The following is a 19441-nucleotide window of genomic DNA, read 5'->3' on the forward strand; positions in this document are numbered from 1 at the left end:
GTATCTTCCCCTCCAGCAGTGCAGATCTAGGGTATTGCAGATTTCCCCCTATAGGTTTATAGTGGCTCTGTAGGTTTCCAAAACCTTTTCTTTAAGGGGAGATCAATATTAGCAGTGCCCATTTCAGACACTATGCAATCCTAGACCAAATAGCCCCATATGAGGACAATAACAAAATTGTCATAATAAACAGAATGAGTTCAAATATTATCTTCAGTAAAACAAACAGATTTGCAGTAAGGTCTGCAGTTTCTAATGGAGGACAAAGAGGATGCAGAGGGATGTAGAATGTGGCTGTTAATGGGATAAGAAAAGAATATACAGAAGTTCTAGATAATAGAAAGGGTGAGAGTGTAATCAAAAGAAATTGGATGTTAGCATGCAAAAAAGGGAGAAAGAGACTCTGAGGGAACAGGTAAACAAAAGGAAGAGAGCAAGAAAAGTAAAGAAATAAAAACTTAAATTTTTTCAATAAGTAGAAAACAGAAAATCTACAGTATAACAGTCATATAGTAATGAAACCTCCAGTCTTCAGTAGCCTGATGCATGAGAGGTACCTGACAATGAGCTTCAAGTCTCCAGCAGGTGTCTCAGGATGGGATTTGCCCCACCTAAAGATCGGAGCTACAGCTTCCAGGATTATCCAAGATGGCTGCTCTGGCTTCCAAATGTGTTGGCAAAGGGGAGCTGCAGCTCAGGGTCATGGTCAGCTGGAGGTCCTGGAGACGGGATGTGGTTGGTCGGGCAGGGGTCCTGGAGGTCGGGTGTGTTTGGTGTGGTTGTGGGATCCTGGAGACCGGGTGCAATCAGTTGTTCTGGGGTCCCGGTGATAGGGCGCAGTCAGTTGGTCTGGGGGTCTTGGCGGCAGGGAGCAGTCAGTCGATGTGAGGGCCCTAGAGGCAGGGAGTGATTGGTCGGGCCGAGGAATCCTGGAGACGGGGCTCAGTCAGTATGGCCAGGGGTCCTATGGGGCCTGGCTGTTGTCTCAAAATGGCGGCAGCCATGTGTAATCAAACCTGTAGGTACTGTAACAGTGAACTTCCCGGCAACAGCAGGCAGCTGGTGCTCCACTGGCGGTTGGCGATCAGTTTGCTGACTGTTGTCGGACGATCGGGAGGTGAACGTTGTGTGTTGGGTGATGGATAGGTGTAAGGCAGGCAATGGACAGGTGAGAAGCAGGCAAATGGCGGATGATAGATGCCCGACAGTGAGCAATCTGCACTCAAAAAAGGCGTTGATATGCTGGCAGACTGCAGGTGATCACAGCAGACAAATTGGGTAAACAGCAGGGGATTGATAAGCAGCAAAAACTGCCTCACCAAGAAACAGATATCCTCTGCTTGAAACTGGAGTTACAAAGCGAGAAGGAATGCAGCCTCCCTCTAGTCTGCCATCTTGGATCTCCCCAAGAGCTTTATTTTATTACTTTAGGATGGTGTATTTCAATATTTCACTTGTTATATTTAAACTCATCTAAGAACATTCTAATTGCAAAAATAATTAACATTTTTCCACTAAATTTTTTTTTAGTTTTTAGTTGTCGATGGAACTTTATTTATTTACATGTGGTGATGAGAATTGAACCTAGTACCTCAAACATGCTAGGCAAGTGCTCTATCACTGAGTTACAATCCCAGCCCCTCTTCCACTAAATAATTAATGACAGAAGGATGTGGTCCTCTTTATCTCACACCAAAGATCAGGAAGACAGCAGTTGAACTCCCAAAAGAGATCAGGGAGCAAATACTACCTGTATACATACTTCATCTCAAATTGTTGAAAAAAATGACAATTACTTGTCTCCCATTTATTTTTGCATCTTCACAGTATGACACTGCCAGTTCTCCCATCAAAAAGTGGAGTCTGTTTTCTACCCCTTGAATTTGGGCTGGTCTTGGGCCTTGCCTTGACCCACAGAACATACTGGGGAAAAAAAATGTTGTGACAATTCTTAAGAGGCCTAGATCACTTTCGCTCTATTTGCATTCTGCTACTGCCATGTAGCCAAGTTCAGGCAGGACCAATAGATAATACCCAACAAATGGTCCAATCATCCTCATCACTAAGACAATATTCACTGAACTCTCAGAAGCAGAACCACTCTACTGGCTCATATCTCACCCATAGCCAGTATCAAATTCATATATACATACACACATATTGTCTTCATATAAATATAGTTCATTACATATAGTTTGAATATGTATTTCATTATAGTAAGATTTATTTATAAGGAACTGGGTCATGGAATTATTAAGTCTGATAAGTTCCAAGATTGGTACTTAGAAACTCAGAAGTGCTAACGCGCACAGTTACAGTCTCTAGGAACTGCAGAGCTGCCGTTTCAGTTCAAGAACAAAGGAAGTCTGGAAAGTTGAGTTCCCTCTTGGCCTTTTTGTTCAATTTGACCTTCAAGTGATTAAATGAGACTCAATGACATCATAAAGGACAATCTGCTTTACCCAGTCTACTAATTCAAATGTTAATCTTATCAAGAAATATGCTCAACAGACACACTCACAAAAATGTTTAACCAAATATCTAGGTGCCTCATGGCCCAGTCAAGTTGACACAGAAAACTAACCTTCACAAACACCCACAAAAATCACTTCCTAGATTCAACAATGGTTAACATTTGCCATATTTGCTATTTTTAGCTAAACCATTTGAAGAAAATACAGACATCATAACTCTTCATCCTCAAATAATAAAGCATGAATCTCTTAAAAGTAGGCATATTTTACAAAACTGATACTATTATCATACCTAAGAAAATTAACAATACTAATTCCGTAATATCACTGATGCCAGGACTGAATTTTAAATATCATATTATGCCTACTATTTGACCATGACCCTCTCCTCATAAATGATGGATTCTTCCTTAAATATCGTTCCAGGAGAGGTAAGGGAGACTCCAAACAGCATATTTTAAAAGCCAATAACAGTGCTGAGGATTAGCTCAGGGGTGCAGCGCTTGTCTAGCTTGTGTGAGGCATTAAAGTTTAATAATACCCAGCAATATATATACACACAAGCAAAGAAGTCACTTTCCTTGGACATGTTTCAAGCTACAAATAGGCCTCCTGGTAATATGACTTCAAAGGCTTATTTAGAAGTTTCTTTTTAGTTCAAGATAGTATATTTAAATTTTTCACTTTTATTATATTTAGACTCATCATTTTAATGGAAATATTTATTAATTCTCCATTGAATTATTATTATTATTTTTTTTTTGTGGTGCTGGGGATCAAACCCAGGGCCTTGTGCTTGCAAGGCAAGCACTCTACCAACTGAGCTATCTCCCTAGCCCTTCTCCACTGAATTTTTATTGACATTTAAGCACATTCTTTCTTATGACTTAACACTTCATGATGACTGGCAGCAAAAGATATTAACAATGAGAAAACCACAAAATGGCAATTCCCATTCCCAGAGATGAGAATTTTTTTTTTCCTTACAATATTGGGGATTCACCCAAGGGACTCTACCACTGAGCTACATCCCCCACCTTTTTGTTTTGGGAGGCAGGATCTCACTGAGCTGCTGAGGCTGGCCTCAACCTTCCAGTCCTTCCTACCTCAGTCTCCCAAATTGATGGGATTACAGGTGTGTTCCACCACACTCAGCTAGAGAGATGAGAATTTTAAAAAGAAAAACAATATAGGTCTTAGGTTCATCAGAGTTTGCAGATACTGGTAAGATTTTTTTGGTTATCGATGGACCTTTATTTTATTCATTTATTTATGTGTGGTGCTGACGATCAAACCCAGTGCCTCATGCATGCTAGGCAAGCACTCTACCACTGAACCATAATGCCAGCCCTGATAAGCTCTTGATATTGATTTTTTTTAAATTTAAGGGTAATCATTAGAGAAAGGAAGAATTAGGATAATAAACTTCCTAATTACTTGAAGGTACACAAGAACAAGGCAATTTCAACCAGTCTAGCAAATGCTAGGAAAAGGAAACAAAACCAAAGTAAAAGCATAGAACCAAAAACCAAGTAAATAAAAAAAGATGTCAGGAATAAAAGCAAAAATATGAATTCATCTCAATGCCTATGAATAATTTAACTTTCTTTAAAAAAAAAAAAAAGGTCTCTTAGGTTGAGTCTAGAGACAGAATGAAATGAAAGAAATTATAGGCTGAAAGCAATACTAAAACAAAACATTTTTCAATTTTTCAGAAAGATATCTGGCTCCCATTCACAATAGCAATAAAGTTATTAAAGACCTAGAAAATCAACCTAATACGAAATACACAAAAACTAAATTTAAAAAGATATGAAAGTTTAAGGTTGGAAAAGAAGTCTAATTGAAATTAGAGACATTACGGAATGGGATAATTCAAAACTATAAAAGGTGTCATTTCTCCAAACATTAATCCATAAAATTAGTACAATTTCAGCTCTTCGCAAAAGGATTTTTAAATCTGAAAAACTGTTCATTCAGAAAGTAAGGTGCTAAATTTCTATATAGACAAGAAAATTTGGAGGGGTGGGGCAATGGCAGGAAACTTTCCCCAAAGGATTTCAGAACATTATAAAAATATAGAAATTAAAATATAGAAGTAGTATAGGAATGGAACATATCAGAGAATCTAAAAAATTATGCATATAAGCAATATATGATGAAAGTGTCAATAAAACAGAAAAAAAGGTGTTCTATCAAAAGATTGTGAAATCAAATGTCCACAGAAGCCAAGTAGTAGCACGAATGAGACAAACAAGGAGGAGTGGGAACTGTGGCTAACACAAGAGCACATGCCCACATCTGACAGGGAAAAGGCACCATGAGCATGAAGAAACTTACTGCCAGGTCCAATAGTTTCTTAAGAAAAGCCAGAAACAAGAACATTTAAAAATCTCTTAAATGTATGAAATACTGGTAATTGGTTCAAAATTTTAAAACCCTATCTTGGTCCAATAAGGTAAGAGTACAGGCCCAGTTCTGTCAATAAAATAAAAGATTGTTCATCTATTCAATAAATTATCTATAAAACCAGTAAAATGAGATTCCCTATATCACACCACACAGAAAATTAGTTTACATGTATTAATCCAAAACAAAACCACAAAAGAACCCTAAGAAAACAGATTACTTATATAATAAAAGGAAAATTGTTTTAAGTGTGAGTAAAGGATTATAAAATCTTTTAAAAGTTTTTTTCATTATTCCTTAAAAAATGCAGTATAACAACTATTTACCTCACATTTTGTATTAGGTATTATAAATAATGAACAGAGAACATGCATAAGTTATATACAAATAGTATGCCATCTTATTTAAGAGCCTAAGCATCTGCTCATTTTGATATCTATAGGTATCCTGGAATAATCCCCCATGGATACCACGGGATGACTATGAAAGTCTTCATACCAAGTGATCAATTATTACACTAAAACTGAAACCAAGGTTCATTATAAACACCAGTCTTTTTGTTAGCTATTCAATACCTGAAAGTATCTCTGGTCAATTAGGGCCCGTTGATGGTCTTCTTTGCTGGGTTCATCTTTTTTCTCTGTATCCTCAGTGTTTGTATGACTGATAAGCTCCTGTAACCTAAAGAGAAAAATATCAAGATAATACAAAATGCCTTCCTGTACACTAGATTAAGATGATAATGATGCTAATGATCCAATTGGCCTCCTGAAGTCTTACATCCTTTTACTTATATGTGCACGTGTATGTTCAAGTTTTTCAAAAAACTTAAGTCATGTTGCCATGGGAAAACAAGAAAGTCCTCCCAACATAACACAAATTAGAAGAAATCCCTAAAAACAGAAGGGATCAGATTGAAGAAGAAAATTCTAAATACTCTCCAACACCCACAAAAAAACAGCTTGGAAAAAAACTATAGCAAAAGATGGAAGCAATTTCCATCCAAGGTACTCTAATGTTAAGAGGCCATAGGTACAGAGAGAAATCAGCCTGAACAGGGCAATTGGTTTGTGCAGACAAAAGACAATAGTGATGCCTAGACCTGGAAAGAGGGCATGGAGACCTAAGACTCAGAAGGCTGCAAGAAAATGAAATGTGATTCCATTAACCAGATGAATAAAAAAAATACCCTCATTTAATGACAGCAACTAAAATTACTGGGAATCCACTTTATCTACACAGGGATTCCAAGCACTTTACATATATTAGCTCATTTGAACCGACTGTTCTTGTCAATTTATAGATGATAAACATCAGTAAAAATTGGGGACTCAGGGGAAACTGACCTTTGGTTCACCTAATCTCACAGTAAATGTCTGCCATAACAGTATTCTCCTAAAAAATTTAATTCTCTGCAAAAATCACACGAGTACAACCAGGCTCAGGAGGAAAACAATATTAGAAACCAGACTAATAAAAATTGGTTTAGCTTCGGAAATAAAGAACTAACCAACAACTGGTACCTTAGGAGGTGAGTCAGATAGCTCAAGTATATCTGGAGTTGCCTCAGGGCACATTTAATGTGCAGACCGCAGAAAAGAACTATTGGCCTGAGGATGACAAGGCAACAAAGACCAAAGCGGAACCCAGGGCCAAAGAAGTTGATGTTAAAATAAGCTAGTACAGTGCAACCTGGCTCCAGCCTGAAGTCTATCTAATGCTGGAAGTCCTGAAAGGAGTCCAGGGCACAGGTTAATTTATTTTAAAAATTTTCTAAAATAGAAGTGAAAGGGCATTTGCAAAAATACCAGCAAAGCTCTTCCCCTTCTAACACTATTCTAGCAACTTATGTCTAAGGAAAAAAAAAAAAAAAACAACACATGTGAACAATGCACCTTCTGTTACACTGCTCATCATTCTCTTTCCCATTTGCATATAACTTGACTGACGTTTTAGAAACCTGTGTTTTAAGAGACTAGGCTAGACTCAGAAACAGGCTAGAGTTTTGTACTCCTCAGAGCAGTCAATCACAAAAGAGCCGTAAGAGTGGCTCAGGACTACCTCACACGCTAAGTACACATCATTCCATACAGCCAATGGCAGTGGCTGTGCTCCTTTGTGAGCCAAGAAACTCAACACTGTACTTCTACTTGAAATACGTCTTATTTGCATAGTCATCTGTGTAATTTAGGTTTCTATTTGCAGAAACTTTATAGCTTTTGTATTCTGTTAGAGGCTTTCTATGATCTCATGGTAGAGATCTGTGCTACAGACGAGGAACAAGTTGAAAAGTGGACTGCTGATTTTTTTTTTTTTTAATCACACTACTTTAGCCATACTGATGAAAAACAGGTGCATTCATGGGGGCCTCTCAAAGTTGTGTTTCCTGGGCTGGGGATACAGCTCAGATGGTTGAGTGTTTGCCCTGCAAGCACAAGGTCCTAGGTTCAAATCCCCAGCACCACAAAAACAAACAAACAAAAAAGTTGTGTTTCCTGAGTCCTTTCTTACATTCTCAGAACTTTTAAGATAGTGACTTACAGAAAAAAAAAAAAAAGTGGGTCACTACAACCTGGCACCACTGTCAAACTCTGAAGGCAACAGTTTCTCTAGTGAGAAGCCCAAATCCAGGCCCAGGTCCAAACACTACACGTTATCTTTAGGCCCAGCAATAAGCAATTACAAAGGCTTTGCGGGGCAGCCTGGTGAGGAGCAGCAAGCTTCCTCACACCAGACACCTTGCACAGCCTGCACACTGAAATCTCCAGAGGACGTTATCTGCAGGTACAAGCCTCCTCCCTCTCGTGCTAGTCATGGTCATGGACATTTCTGCATTCTAAGCCCAGCACCCACATTAGGGGCCTCTTTACTACAAGGACTTAACTGGTGCTTCTGCATTTTTCTGGTGCTTCTGCCACTATCTCCTCACTGGCAGAGGGACCTAAATACTTTTTTCCCCTCTCTCAGAACTTCCCTGCTCCCTGCCCCCATAAAACAGCAAAAACCTTCTATGCAGGGTTCTTGGCAGTGAGATGGTTGGGCCCCATCTGGCTGCATGTTACTAACCAACCCACCCAGCACATTTCACGGGGGGTGGTGGAGGAGGAACACTGGGGTGAGCCAGCCTTTTCCTTTTTGGCTTCTTGATTCTATCACAGTAAGGGAACCAAGCTGAATTGTTAATTTCAGGGGGCCTCACCAGCCTAACTGACCACTTTGATGTCTGTCATTTTAACACTAGAATGGCTATATTCTGATCATTTCCCCTAGCTAAATAAATTAGGTATGGAAAATTAAATGAAACTAGTGTAGTATATTTGGCTGTCTTGTACTGGCAGATCCATTTGATCACTTGTAAGAAACATAACTTTAAAACAACCTGTCTATAATATTAACTATCCTACAAGGAAAGACCATGTTAAATTGTTATATTAACCTTCAATATCAAATGAAGGTGTTAAGAGTAACTACACCTCTTAAAAACACAAAACAAAAAACCACACGACTGAGTATTCTCTGGTCATGAAAGAGAAAAAAGACTTCTCTATTCCTTTTTCTCTTAACACTTCCTTTGGAAAACTTATAATTACAAATCCTTTATCTTTTTAAGATGTATGTACATCTTTTTCAAGCTAAATAAATCTCTTGCCAGTTCTAAATCTCCTGGAATATCTTTCTTAGAGGTCCTGGAACCATGTCTGAAATGTGACTATCAAGGAAGATTGTGCCCTATCACTCTGACACTGTCAAAGTTTAGTCAAGGTCCCTGGTGCCAAGTTGTTATCTCTTGGTTGTCATAAGAACACTAGAAATTTTATTTTTCCTTTGGTTAAAGACAGTTAGCATGTATGTAATGAATTCTACCTGCCTAGCTATATCGGAGAATTTCTTTCAGTCTTTACAATCTCTTTAGCACACTGCCTGTAATGCACAGTCTGGCTAAAAGCTTACTCAGTTATAAAACTGTCTTTTCTACATCTGTGGGTAGAATTCACTGGATTGACAGTAGAGTATTATTTCCTAAACATCAGTAGTATTTTTAAATAATACTACCTCTGGCACAACAGAAAATCTTTTTTTTTTTCATGGGCTGGGGATGTAGCTCAACAGTAGAGGGCTTACCTAACATGTATGAGGCCCTGGGTTCAAACCCCGGTATCACAAAAACAAAATTAAAAGATTTTATTTGGGTATTTTGTTCGGTTTTAATTATTAGTGTGGTGATTTTAAGAGTGAGATTTGGAGGCAGAATGATTAAGGATATGATTTCTATTCTTCTGCCTACTATCTATAATGTGGGCAAGTTATCCAATACTATCAATTCTCTGTATCCACATCTAAATAAAAAATTCCAAAATAAAATATTTTTGAATTATTAAAAAAATCATTTCTTCAAAATTCAGCAAAAAAACCAGCAGGGATTAGTTTTGAATCATAATTTTGAAGGCCAACAGTCACTTTAAAGATCAGAACCCAAATGAACAATAGTATATATATAATATAGTTGATTCTCATTATTTGTGGTAGTTATGGTCTATAAAGTCACCATGAATACTGAATTACTGAGTCCTGAACCGCTGCTCCTAGGGGAAACACACAGTCATGCTCCTGGCAACGCTGTGGTCGCATTTTCCAATCGTCCCATATTGTCTGTCCCAGATGTGGTACATAAAAACTTATAGTATACAATATATAATTATGACAATTATAAGGATACAATTAAAATATACCAATATATAATCTCCAAATTCTGATTTCCAACCTGTTTTAATGTACCTGTGTCAATTTCATTGAAGTATCTGCAGAATTGAAAACTAGGGATATAATGGGTCAACAGATCAATATATAACCATGTTTTATGCAAGTCTCTACTTAAAAGACACCTTAAAGTACACTGTTGATTCACTAATGAACTTGTCGCCAATCGTACTCCCTAGCTCATGTCTTAAAACAAAGCTGATCTAACAAGAAGTGTATTTTTTCATAAGGCACACCACAGCCTTCCTGTGGTACTATGCTTGATGAGGCACCTTAGAGAAATCAACGAAAAGCATAAATATGGTGGGAAAAAGTGGCACTAAGTAGCAAAAATGACCCTTTTTTTCAGTATAAGGGTTGAAATGAGGACAGAGCATCAACTTGTTCAATAGTTGAGAATATGTATGTCGGGCAACTCAAAATTTTCTGCCACTGAGCATGCCCATGTGCAACTCTGAAAATGCCATCAGAACTGATTTGAGGTTATAATTTTAGCAGGTAGACAAATTCACACATGGAATCTGCAAATGAGGATTAATCTTTATGTACACATAACAGCATGTATGTTTGTGTACGTTTATGTTTATCGTCACTAATGGTTATCTTGGAGTCAATAGATTTCTTCCTCCTCTGACTTTACCTCCCATATCTTTTCTCAGTTATCTCCCAATTTCCTCACCTCACTTAATGGCACTACCAACGAACTAGTTATTCAGGCCTAAAACTTAGGAGACTTTTGCGTCTTCTCTTTTCCCACTCAACTGCTTATATCCAAGCCATTACAAAGTCATCAGTTCTACTTCAATATTCTCCAATTCCAAACACTTCTCAGCACTTCCACCACTGACCATGTCACCACCACCTCCTATCCAAACTCGCAAGAGCTAGTCTCCCATTATCTTACATGAAGTTCTTATATTGAAATTGTCGTATTTATTCCTTCATTATCCATCTCCATTCATGTTATCTCCATGAGGGGAGAGATTTTCTTCCAATTGGTTTACCACAGCAATTCTAGGCTAGAATTCCAAAGCAGATAATAGGAAATACTATAGGCACCTGAAATGTCAAGCAATGGTAGGAAGGGAATGATTATTCAAATAATGAAGGTATACTTTCCAAACCTTCCACTTCTTTTTAGCTTTCCTTCCCTATTATCTTAATCAATATGTAATTCATGGATGCACATATTTTCCTTTTATTGTGAATCTGTTGCCATAGAAGGAAACAGCTGTCAGTAAAAATTAACATACGCTACCACAACTGATTTAATACATTTGATGCATACATTAACTCAGTTTCCAAACTATTTCATGTAACTAGGTTATATAGAAATATACTTCATGTATATATGTACACACACATACACACACACACCCCACACATATATCCTCCCACAAAATGCGTCCAAAATACTTTCTCAAGTCCCATTTCCTTGAATCAAAGGATACTAAAGACAATCTTTAAAAAAATAAAAATTACTATTTGAGACCAGATATTAAAACATCTCTTAGCACTTGCTTTTCAAAGCTAGGGTGGGGAAGGCAGGCTCACTACATGCCTTCTGATACTTTTGAAGCGATAAGGCTCACTTCAAATTTTCGGATTATGACTATCAACAACAAAAATTGGGAGCTTGTCACTTCTAATTTTATTGATTCTCAAGCAATTCTTCCATTTCCAAAGACAATATTCTATTTAAAAATCTTTGTTCTTAATTACATTAGGCAACTTACCTTTTTCTTGTTATCACCTAAGATGAATATACAGCCAAATCCAATACGGGAGAAATTGCTTTTAAACTGTGGAACCAGAAAGGTTTTTTTTTTTTTTTTTTTTTGGTGGGGTTGGGGAAGAGTACCAGGGATTGAACAGAGAGATGCTTTACCACTGAGCCACACCCCAGTTCTGTTTTTTAATTTTGAGACAGGATCTCACTAAGTTGCTTACAGCCTCTCTAAATTGCTAAGACTGGCTTAAATTTGCAAATCCTCTTGCCTTAGCCTCCCAAGTTGCTGATATTATAGGTATGTGCCACACAAATATACATTATTAATGTCATTTCCCCCATCAGCCTGGTAATTCCAACACAAGGTCACTATGAAATAACGAGATAAAATTTATAATTTTGGTAAAATATAATTACTTGATTCTTTTCCTAAGGGCTTTCTCCAGTTTCTTCACTTGTTGTTTTTGAAGTTTTAAATCCTCTTGTGTGGGCCTGTTGAAAACAAACCATGCTGAATACATTCAATTAGCTGAATAAAACAATAAAAGTACTTAATAGAAGATATCTTGTTACTTGTCACAAGCTCATTAAAATTCTTTATTCTATGACTGCTAATCAGGTGTTTACTGGCCATGTGAATTTCTTCTACATAATTCCTTATTCAAAACCATTTACTTTTTTATTAAATTGTTTTCATAGTGAAATATTCCAAATATACAGATAAGAGATTATACCAAATCCTAGTTTATTCACCACCCAGCTTAACCAAATTTGAATATTAATGGATTTGTTTCAAATCTTTAAAACATACTTAAGAACTCCATGTGTCCCTCATTAATGACATTCCTCTTCTTCCCATACCATAGGTAACCACTATCCTGAATTCATTGTTCCTTATTCCAAAGCATTATTCTTAAAATCTTTACTATTTATGTAACCAGAAATTTACACATTATTCAGCAGTTTTTCAGACTTTATATAAATGATTTATGTTATAAACCATTAATAGTCCTCCACTGGAGTATAAACTTTAGGGTTGGCAGTGTAGCTCAGAGATGAGACACTTTGCCTATCATGCACAAGGCATGGGTTTGATCCCCAGAACTGCAATAAGCAAAGTGTAAACTTTAGGAAAATAAAGTATTTGTTTGGTCATTGTTTTTATCCCAGAGTTTGGAGAAGTGCCTAACTTAGAAAAAGTATTCAACCAATATTTGCTGAATGAAAACAGTGTCAACAATGTTCATGCTGTACTGCTCACTGTCAATAGGTGGTGCTACCTCTTTGTAATAATGCTGCATGGAGCTTTCTGTTATGTTACAAGAACTATTTTCTTCTCCCACAATAAAAAATCACAAGACATTCTAAAGTAACTTGGGAATGAGAAACCCACTGGTATGAAACTTTGTATATTTTTAAAGTACTAAGTTACACCTTCTTTCACCACAAAAAAATGTATAAATATTTGTGATGGATATGTCAGCTTAATTATTCTACCTTATTCGTAAAAATCACATTACTTTGTATCCCATAAATATAAAACTATAATTTGTCAGTTAACAATTGAAACAACTTAAAAATGTAAAAAATTAGGTTTAATGGACGATAACAAAGAGAATATTGTATGGCTCTATTTACAGGAAGTCTAGGAAATATGAACTATTGCATAATGACAGAAAACAAATCTGGAGGAAGAGATTACAAAAGCAAACTTTTAGGTGATTATTTCAATTATGATTATTTCACACAGTTTACAAATGTCAAAACTTTTAAATTGTGCATTTCAAATATGCAATGTATCATGTCAATTATACATCAATAAAGCTACTTTTTAAATAATATCTATTCAAAGTTCTTACCCAGTTTTTTCTTCAACATGGACTCCCATTTTCTTATTTTCCTTGCCTGTCTGTGGGCAGGCCTTCCATCGTTTACCATGAGACACAAATGATCATGAACATGAGTGTGAAGCACTCAGGATTGGTTGGAGGGTAAAGGGTTAGAATGGTTGGTTTAATATCCAAATCCCAGTATGTGTTTATTTGTCAAAGGATGAAGAAACATGACTTAAGTTTCTCTTACCTGCTTTCCAAATCTTTCTGGAGCTTCAGTTTTTCACTTGTAAGTGCATCAATCTTGGACTTGGCATCCTTGAGTTGATTCTGTAATGACTACAACACATTTCACGCAAAAATAATTAACTTTCCCATGTGATTATTTTACTTTATAAAAAGTATTATTCATATAGTCCCCATACCACTAGAAGGCATTTATAAGTCGGTGATGCACCCATATTTCGATAGTCTTTTTCTTCTTCTGACTGACTGTCATCTTCTTTATATTGCCTGTGAAAAGATACATGTAGTATACTTCTTATGAAAAAAATCTATTTTAAGGGGGAAAAATTAGCTAATAAAAATTAAACCAATCTAGTAAGAGTTTAATAATCTAACCAAGACTTAATCCAAATTTCTTACTTGTTCACATAAAGAATGTCATTAGAACACATTATTACTAACATTATAGTTTATATCTGCTAATTATCCCTTTACCTAGAACATAGGAGAACCATTTGTCTCGTTTACCACTGGATCTCACTGCCTATAAGATTATGGGGTGTAAGAGGTGAAAAGACACTTGTTGAATGAATAAATAAAACAATGCAGAACATCCACATTCTTCTTTAAAATGCATTCTCCACATACTGATTTTTTTCTTTCTAGTACCTGAAGCTCAAACAATTACATTTAAAAATCACATAGAACACAGGTGGACAAGACCACAGACTTACGAGTCTTGATTCAAACCTTGACACCCATTATTAACCAATTGTTTCATCTGAACAGATCAATCTCAATTTATTCTTATCTGTAAGACAGGAAGGTGTCATATCTACCTCAAGATTAGTATGAATAGAAAAGACTAAATAAAAGGTATTAAAGCACTCTGTGAACCACAAAGTACTAACAAATCAATCTTGATGAGCTAACACTGTACCATTCTATAAAAGTAACCTCTAATAAGTGGCCAATGAGCATTTGAAATATTTCTAGTTCAAGTGAAAAACTCCTATTTTAATCACACTTAAATTCAAAAACTGAATCAGTATATTTTTCTGTAAAATACAACTTTATTGTTTAGGACAAGATTTTTCACTTCAGCTGTCACATTACATGAGGTACTATTATACCCTGGTGTACATATACCATAGACTATGGTTAGTTTATTTGTCAACTTGGCTATGCCATGGTGCCCACATGTTGGTGAGAAATATTTTAATAATGTGATTAATACCAAAATCAGTGGACTTTAGGTAGATTATTGTTCATAATATAGGTGGGCCCTGTCCAACTTTTTGAGGTCCTCAGGAGCAAAGTTGAGATCCCCTGAGGATTTCTATCTCAAATCTTCAACTGGCCTCAAGAATGAAATATCAAAAAAATTAAAAAATTAAAAAATTAAAAAAAAAAAATGAAGTATCAATTCCTTCCAGAGTTTCCATCCTGCCAGATTGCCTTGCAAATTTCAGATCTGCCAGTTTCATAATTGTGAGTCAATTATTTTTAATCAACCATTTATCCACTCATCTTACTGACTCATATCTCCCTTGAGGAACCTCACTAACACACATACCTGTAACCCCATCACCCAGGTAGTTTTTCTGTAGTAAAGGAAAAAGTATCTTACTTCTTTCCAAGGCAACTCATGTCTTCTCATTTACATCTTACTCTTGCCAGGTATATTAATGATTGCTCTCCGTAGGTTACTTACTATTCCTACCTATGAACATACCAACAAATCTGAACTCCAACCAGATGAATGTGCCATAAAAAAAGTCTTAACACTTTTACGTTTATGCCCTTTTTACTCATAGAATCCAAAGGGTAAAGCCATTTTAGACTCTTTTTCTCTGTGTTTTTCCAATTTTTACCTATCCTTTAACTACAGTACAACCTACATCTGCTTTGTGAAGGCCTCTCTGGTCACTTCATTCAAAACTGATCTGATCCTATTCTAAACACCTATAGTATTTACTGTCTCTACAATTTTTAGAAATTATTCAATATGACAGTATGTATTAATGTTTAAGTCTCATGTTATTTTTCTTAGTGTTTATTTTCCTTACTAGACTGTAAACTCTAGAAGGACCATTATGAAAAACTGTCCAATCTCTAGAATCTATATGACACTATGTCTACCACTGAAATGACAAAGTCAGAAATCCCTAACACTTGATATGCTGCTTTCTGAATAGAATGAGTCACTATTAACCTTAGCTGCTTTTTTCTTCTCTTCTTTCTTTTTCCTTTCTTTTCCCACCCCAAGCTGTTTCTGAGAAGCCATTCTTAGGGCAAGAATAGTCAAGTATATGCTTCATGGAAGCAGAAAATTTGTCTGATTTGTTATTCTGGGATCCTAACTACCTAAAACAGAACATGACACCAAGTAGATGCTCAAGTAAATGTCTATTTGTTGAAAGAACTGTTCCTTTTATAAACAATGAACAGAATAGCTACTGTTCACTAAAACATTTTGAATTATATGTTCTTAGATATATTCTTCAGCTATTTAGGTTAACCAAAATCTATTATCTTTACCTTTTTTTTTTTAAATTCAGAAGTGACATGTGTGCTTTAAACTGTATGCTTTTCACTGACATTTTATCTTTTATCTCTTAAATCTGATCCTAATTAGGTTACACTTTGGTAGGCAGCTAATCTAATGCATTTTGTGGATATACTAAGTAACTATCAAGTGGGTTAGGTGATGTCAGTGGAATAATACTTTGACAAAAATAAAAGGAAAAACCATTTCTGCTGTTATTAAATATATGTATATTAATATATTTTAACATAGGTAGTAAAACACAGTATTAAAAAAACTTACTGACATTAGGTAGATTTCCATAAGCTACTTAAAAGTTTCAAAAGGCTATAGAAACTTTTGGTATGATTCATTACTGGACAATAACTTCAAAGATTATAACAGGATTATTCATACCTTTGTGTATAGATTTTTCTTATTTTAGATTCATAGTAGTCAATTAGGCAAAGCAACCTAGAAAATAAAATCTGTATTGAATTATTTTCAAAATGCAGTATGATATCTACTATTCTCTACATAATTTCAAATTATAGTGATAAAAGTTAAGTACAGATTATCTGGCAGGCTTTAAAAAGTTTCAATGATTTATCAGAATCAAATATTATACTAATTCATATTTTATATTAATTTCAATATTTTTTAATAGTCATAAATAGTATACCTTAACCTATTAAATGCATATTCTCCTTGTTCCAGAAAGTCTATTTCTAGCAATCTTGAGCACAAAACATTTGCCCAAGGATGCAACTTAATGTGAACAATATTGTCTACTGTATCATTTATAAGAGTGAAAAAACAATCTATCAGGCCTTCAACAGGAAAATGGTGAAATAGTGGCACATCCATATTATAAGAAATAATGCAGCATTAGAAATGTAAATTTGCATGTCACATGTCCTAGTAAGGACTGATGAGGGAAAAATATTGCATAACCAAGTGCATAATATTATTCTATTTGCTCTAAAAAAATAGAGAAAAACTACATATGAATTTGCCTATGTACTGAAAAATAACCCTTGGTCCTTTACTGGGAGATGATATTGTAACCCAGGGGGCATGTGGACAAGCAGTGCTGTTTTTCACGTTGAATAGGCTGGAGAGGGATTGGAATGCTAACAATTCATAAATTAACATGGCAACACTACACAATGATGAACACACATCATGTTCACTGCTTCAGACCTCTTGAATTACTTGCCATTTCCAAATAAATTCACTTTTCCTCCTAGTGTGTTCCTCTAACCGAAAAATCCCTTCTCTTACTTCTATTAAAATTCTACAGTTCCCAATCATTGAGCAGCAAGCTGACCATCTTCATGAAGCCTTTTGGTGCCTCTACCTTTCACTCTTCCGTCACACTCGGCATCCCACTGTCCCACAGTTACAATACCTACCACTATCTGCCTTGTATTTTACTTAAGCATGTACCTATCTACTCAACGAGACTATTGGGTCACTGAATGCAGAAATCATAGCTTCACTCATCTGTGTTTACTCTACATCCCTTAAACTAGTGCCTTTGTAACTTTTGACAATGGCTATAGTTGCTACAACTCATTTTTAGTAAGGTTAACTCAATTTTTAATTTCAATGTCTCAAACTAAAGATTTGCTTCATTAAAAGTCAAACAGAAGGCTGGGGGTGTAGAGCTCAGTGGTAGAGCATTTACCGAGCATGCAAAAGGCCCTAAGTTCAAACTCTAGCATCACAAAAATAAATAAGAGTAGAAAAATCACTGACCCATTAGACAAATCCATACCTGAATGAGCCCAATTTCATCTGGCATAGAAAGTTCTCTGAGTGTATCTCACCCTCTCACTCATACTGACTTTTTGGGGGTTTGGTATTTTCGCTCTCCCTTCATTGTTCTATCCTTTCCTCCCACTGTAACGCCTCTGCCTCTCCTTCATTTTATTCTTCTTTACATTTTCTCTCCTTGCTTTCTTCTATTTATTCACACCTATTGTTAACTATACTTTATTATGAATCCAAGTGTTTCTTCCTTTTTCTTTAAAAGGATGAAAGTTATATATGTAGATCATATGTATTTATTCCAATCTTTAACCTATAGTTTTAACTTACATATGACTTCATTTTTTATGCGCAACAGAGCTAATGTAGTAGATTCTCAATCTTATTATATGAACACGTAAGACTAGCTAAAATGCAATCTGTTTATACTGGTAAGTACAAAACAAGAAGAGCTACTTTTCATTCAAAGGGGAATGCAAATATGGTTTATATTGCTAAAAACACTAAGCAATTAAAACAAATTCTTACAAGGGTGGGGGGAGTGAGTCTAAGGTAGTAGAAAAGGGAAAAAATGAAAACAAGTTCTCTGAATAATCATAGTTTTGACTTTGGGATTATGTAACTGTTAAATATTCCAAAGTAAATTAAAAAGGTGATTCCTAAGAATTAAAAACAACTGAAAACAAACCCAAATGTTTACTAATTTGGTGACACAAACACAAAATTCCTATCAAGGTATTTTAGAAAACCATATTTTGACTGCATCTATGGTGGAATATATAACACTAAAGAAATGTAAATTTCATTTAATAGGTTTATTGTTAGTAATTCTGAGATTATTTTAGAACATTTTAAGACATTAAAAGATAAAGTAGTTATATTGACCCTGGTTTCATCCACAGCACCACAAAAAAGAACAAAACTTAAAGTAGTTACAAAGTAAAATGAAAGAGTTTAATACTGGAACATTAACTTCAGCTGGAAAACGATTTCTTTTCCCCCAGAAATATATAGTTCCTAGTTCTTTTTGTGATGGGCTGACAAATCTGACTCCATGAGAATGTTATAGGCCAGACTCTAAGGGAAATGACTAAACAGACTCCATTTTGCTCTGAGACTCCATGTTATGTAGGAGATAAGCTTCTCCCATGGGAACACCCTGCCTCTGTACCCATCATCAGTTACTTAGCATGACATGTTTAATAATATACAATGGCAACTCCTATGTAGTAACCAATGTACCATGTAAACGGTAATTATGTGAATGTTAGCAACCATTCTTTGGTTTGTACCTAGGAAGGGTCAGTTTGACCCACATCCCCCTCTGTCGATGATCTCATGATATTAGTTTGTAATTTTGAATCATAGCAACAGACACTTATGATTGATGTGATTTTTGGTATATGAACCCCTACAACCCTGTGGTCGGGGCTGTTCTCCCAATAGCCATTTTCTGGGGGGCACTGTGTGAGACAGTCAGCTGGCCAGCTTAATAAAGACTCTCAAATTTGGACTTCTCAGTGGTGATTGGTCTGTTCTTAATTTGCACCCCATAACATTTTCACTGAAAACTCTTAAGTCAATGAAAACATAACTACCAGCAACCTCAACATCCCTACAGTAGTATCTAAAAACCATTCCCAGTTAAAAGGAATTAGTTATTTTGATGCTGATAGGTTAACAGAAATTTTAAGGAGCTGGGAGAATTGGATAT

At 35.8% G+C, this 19441-nt stretch overlaps 1 protein-coding gene across 4 annotated transcripts in view; it reads right to left on the minus strand.

The window, feature by feature from the left end:
* The window catches only part of CEP70 (centrosomal protein 70), a 59781-nt gene that overhangs the window by 16507 nt on the left and 23833 nt on the right, over nt 1–19441 (minus strand). For all 4 annotated transcript variants that reach the window (XR_013766376.1, XR_013766377.1, XM_079155020.1 and 1 more), the window contains 5 exons: nt 16372–16428; nt 13628–13715; nt 13453–13541; nt 11788–11862; nt 5459–5564 (listed from right to left, as the gene is read on the minus strand). Coding sequence is in view for 2 of the 4 variants with exons in the window: in XM_079155020.1 (XP_079011146.1) it covers nt 5459–5564; nt 11788–11862; nt 13453–13541; nt 13628–13715; nt 16372–16428 (415 nt within the window). In the remaining 2 variants the exon portion in view is untranslated. The remainder of the gene's footprint in view (nt 1–5458; nt 5565–11787; nt 11863–13452; nt 13542–13627; nt 13716–16371; nt 16429–19441) is intronic.

Source organism: Sciurus vulgaris, assembly GCF_902686455.1.
Source record: "Sciurus vulgaris genome assembly, chromosome: 10".
In the NCBI taxonomy this organism is placed as follows: Eukaryota; Metazoa; Chordata; class Mammalia; order Rodentia; family Sciuridae; genus Sciurus; species Sciurus vulgaris.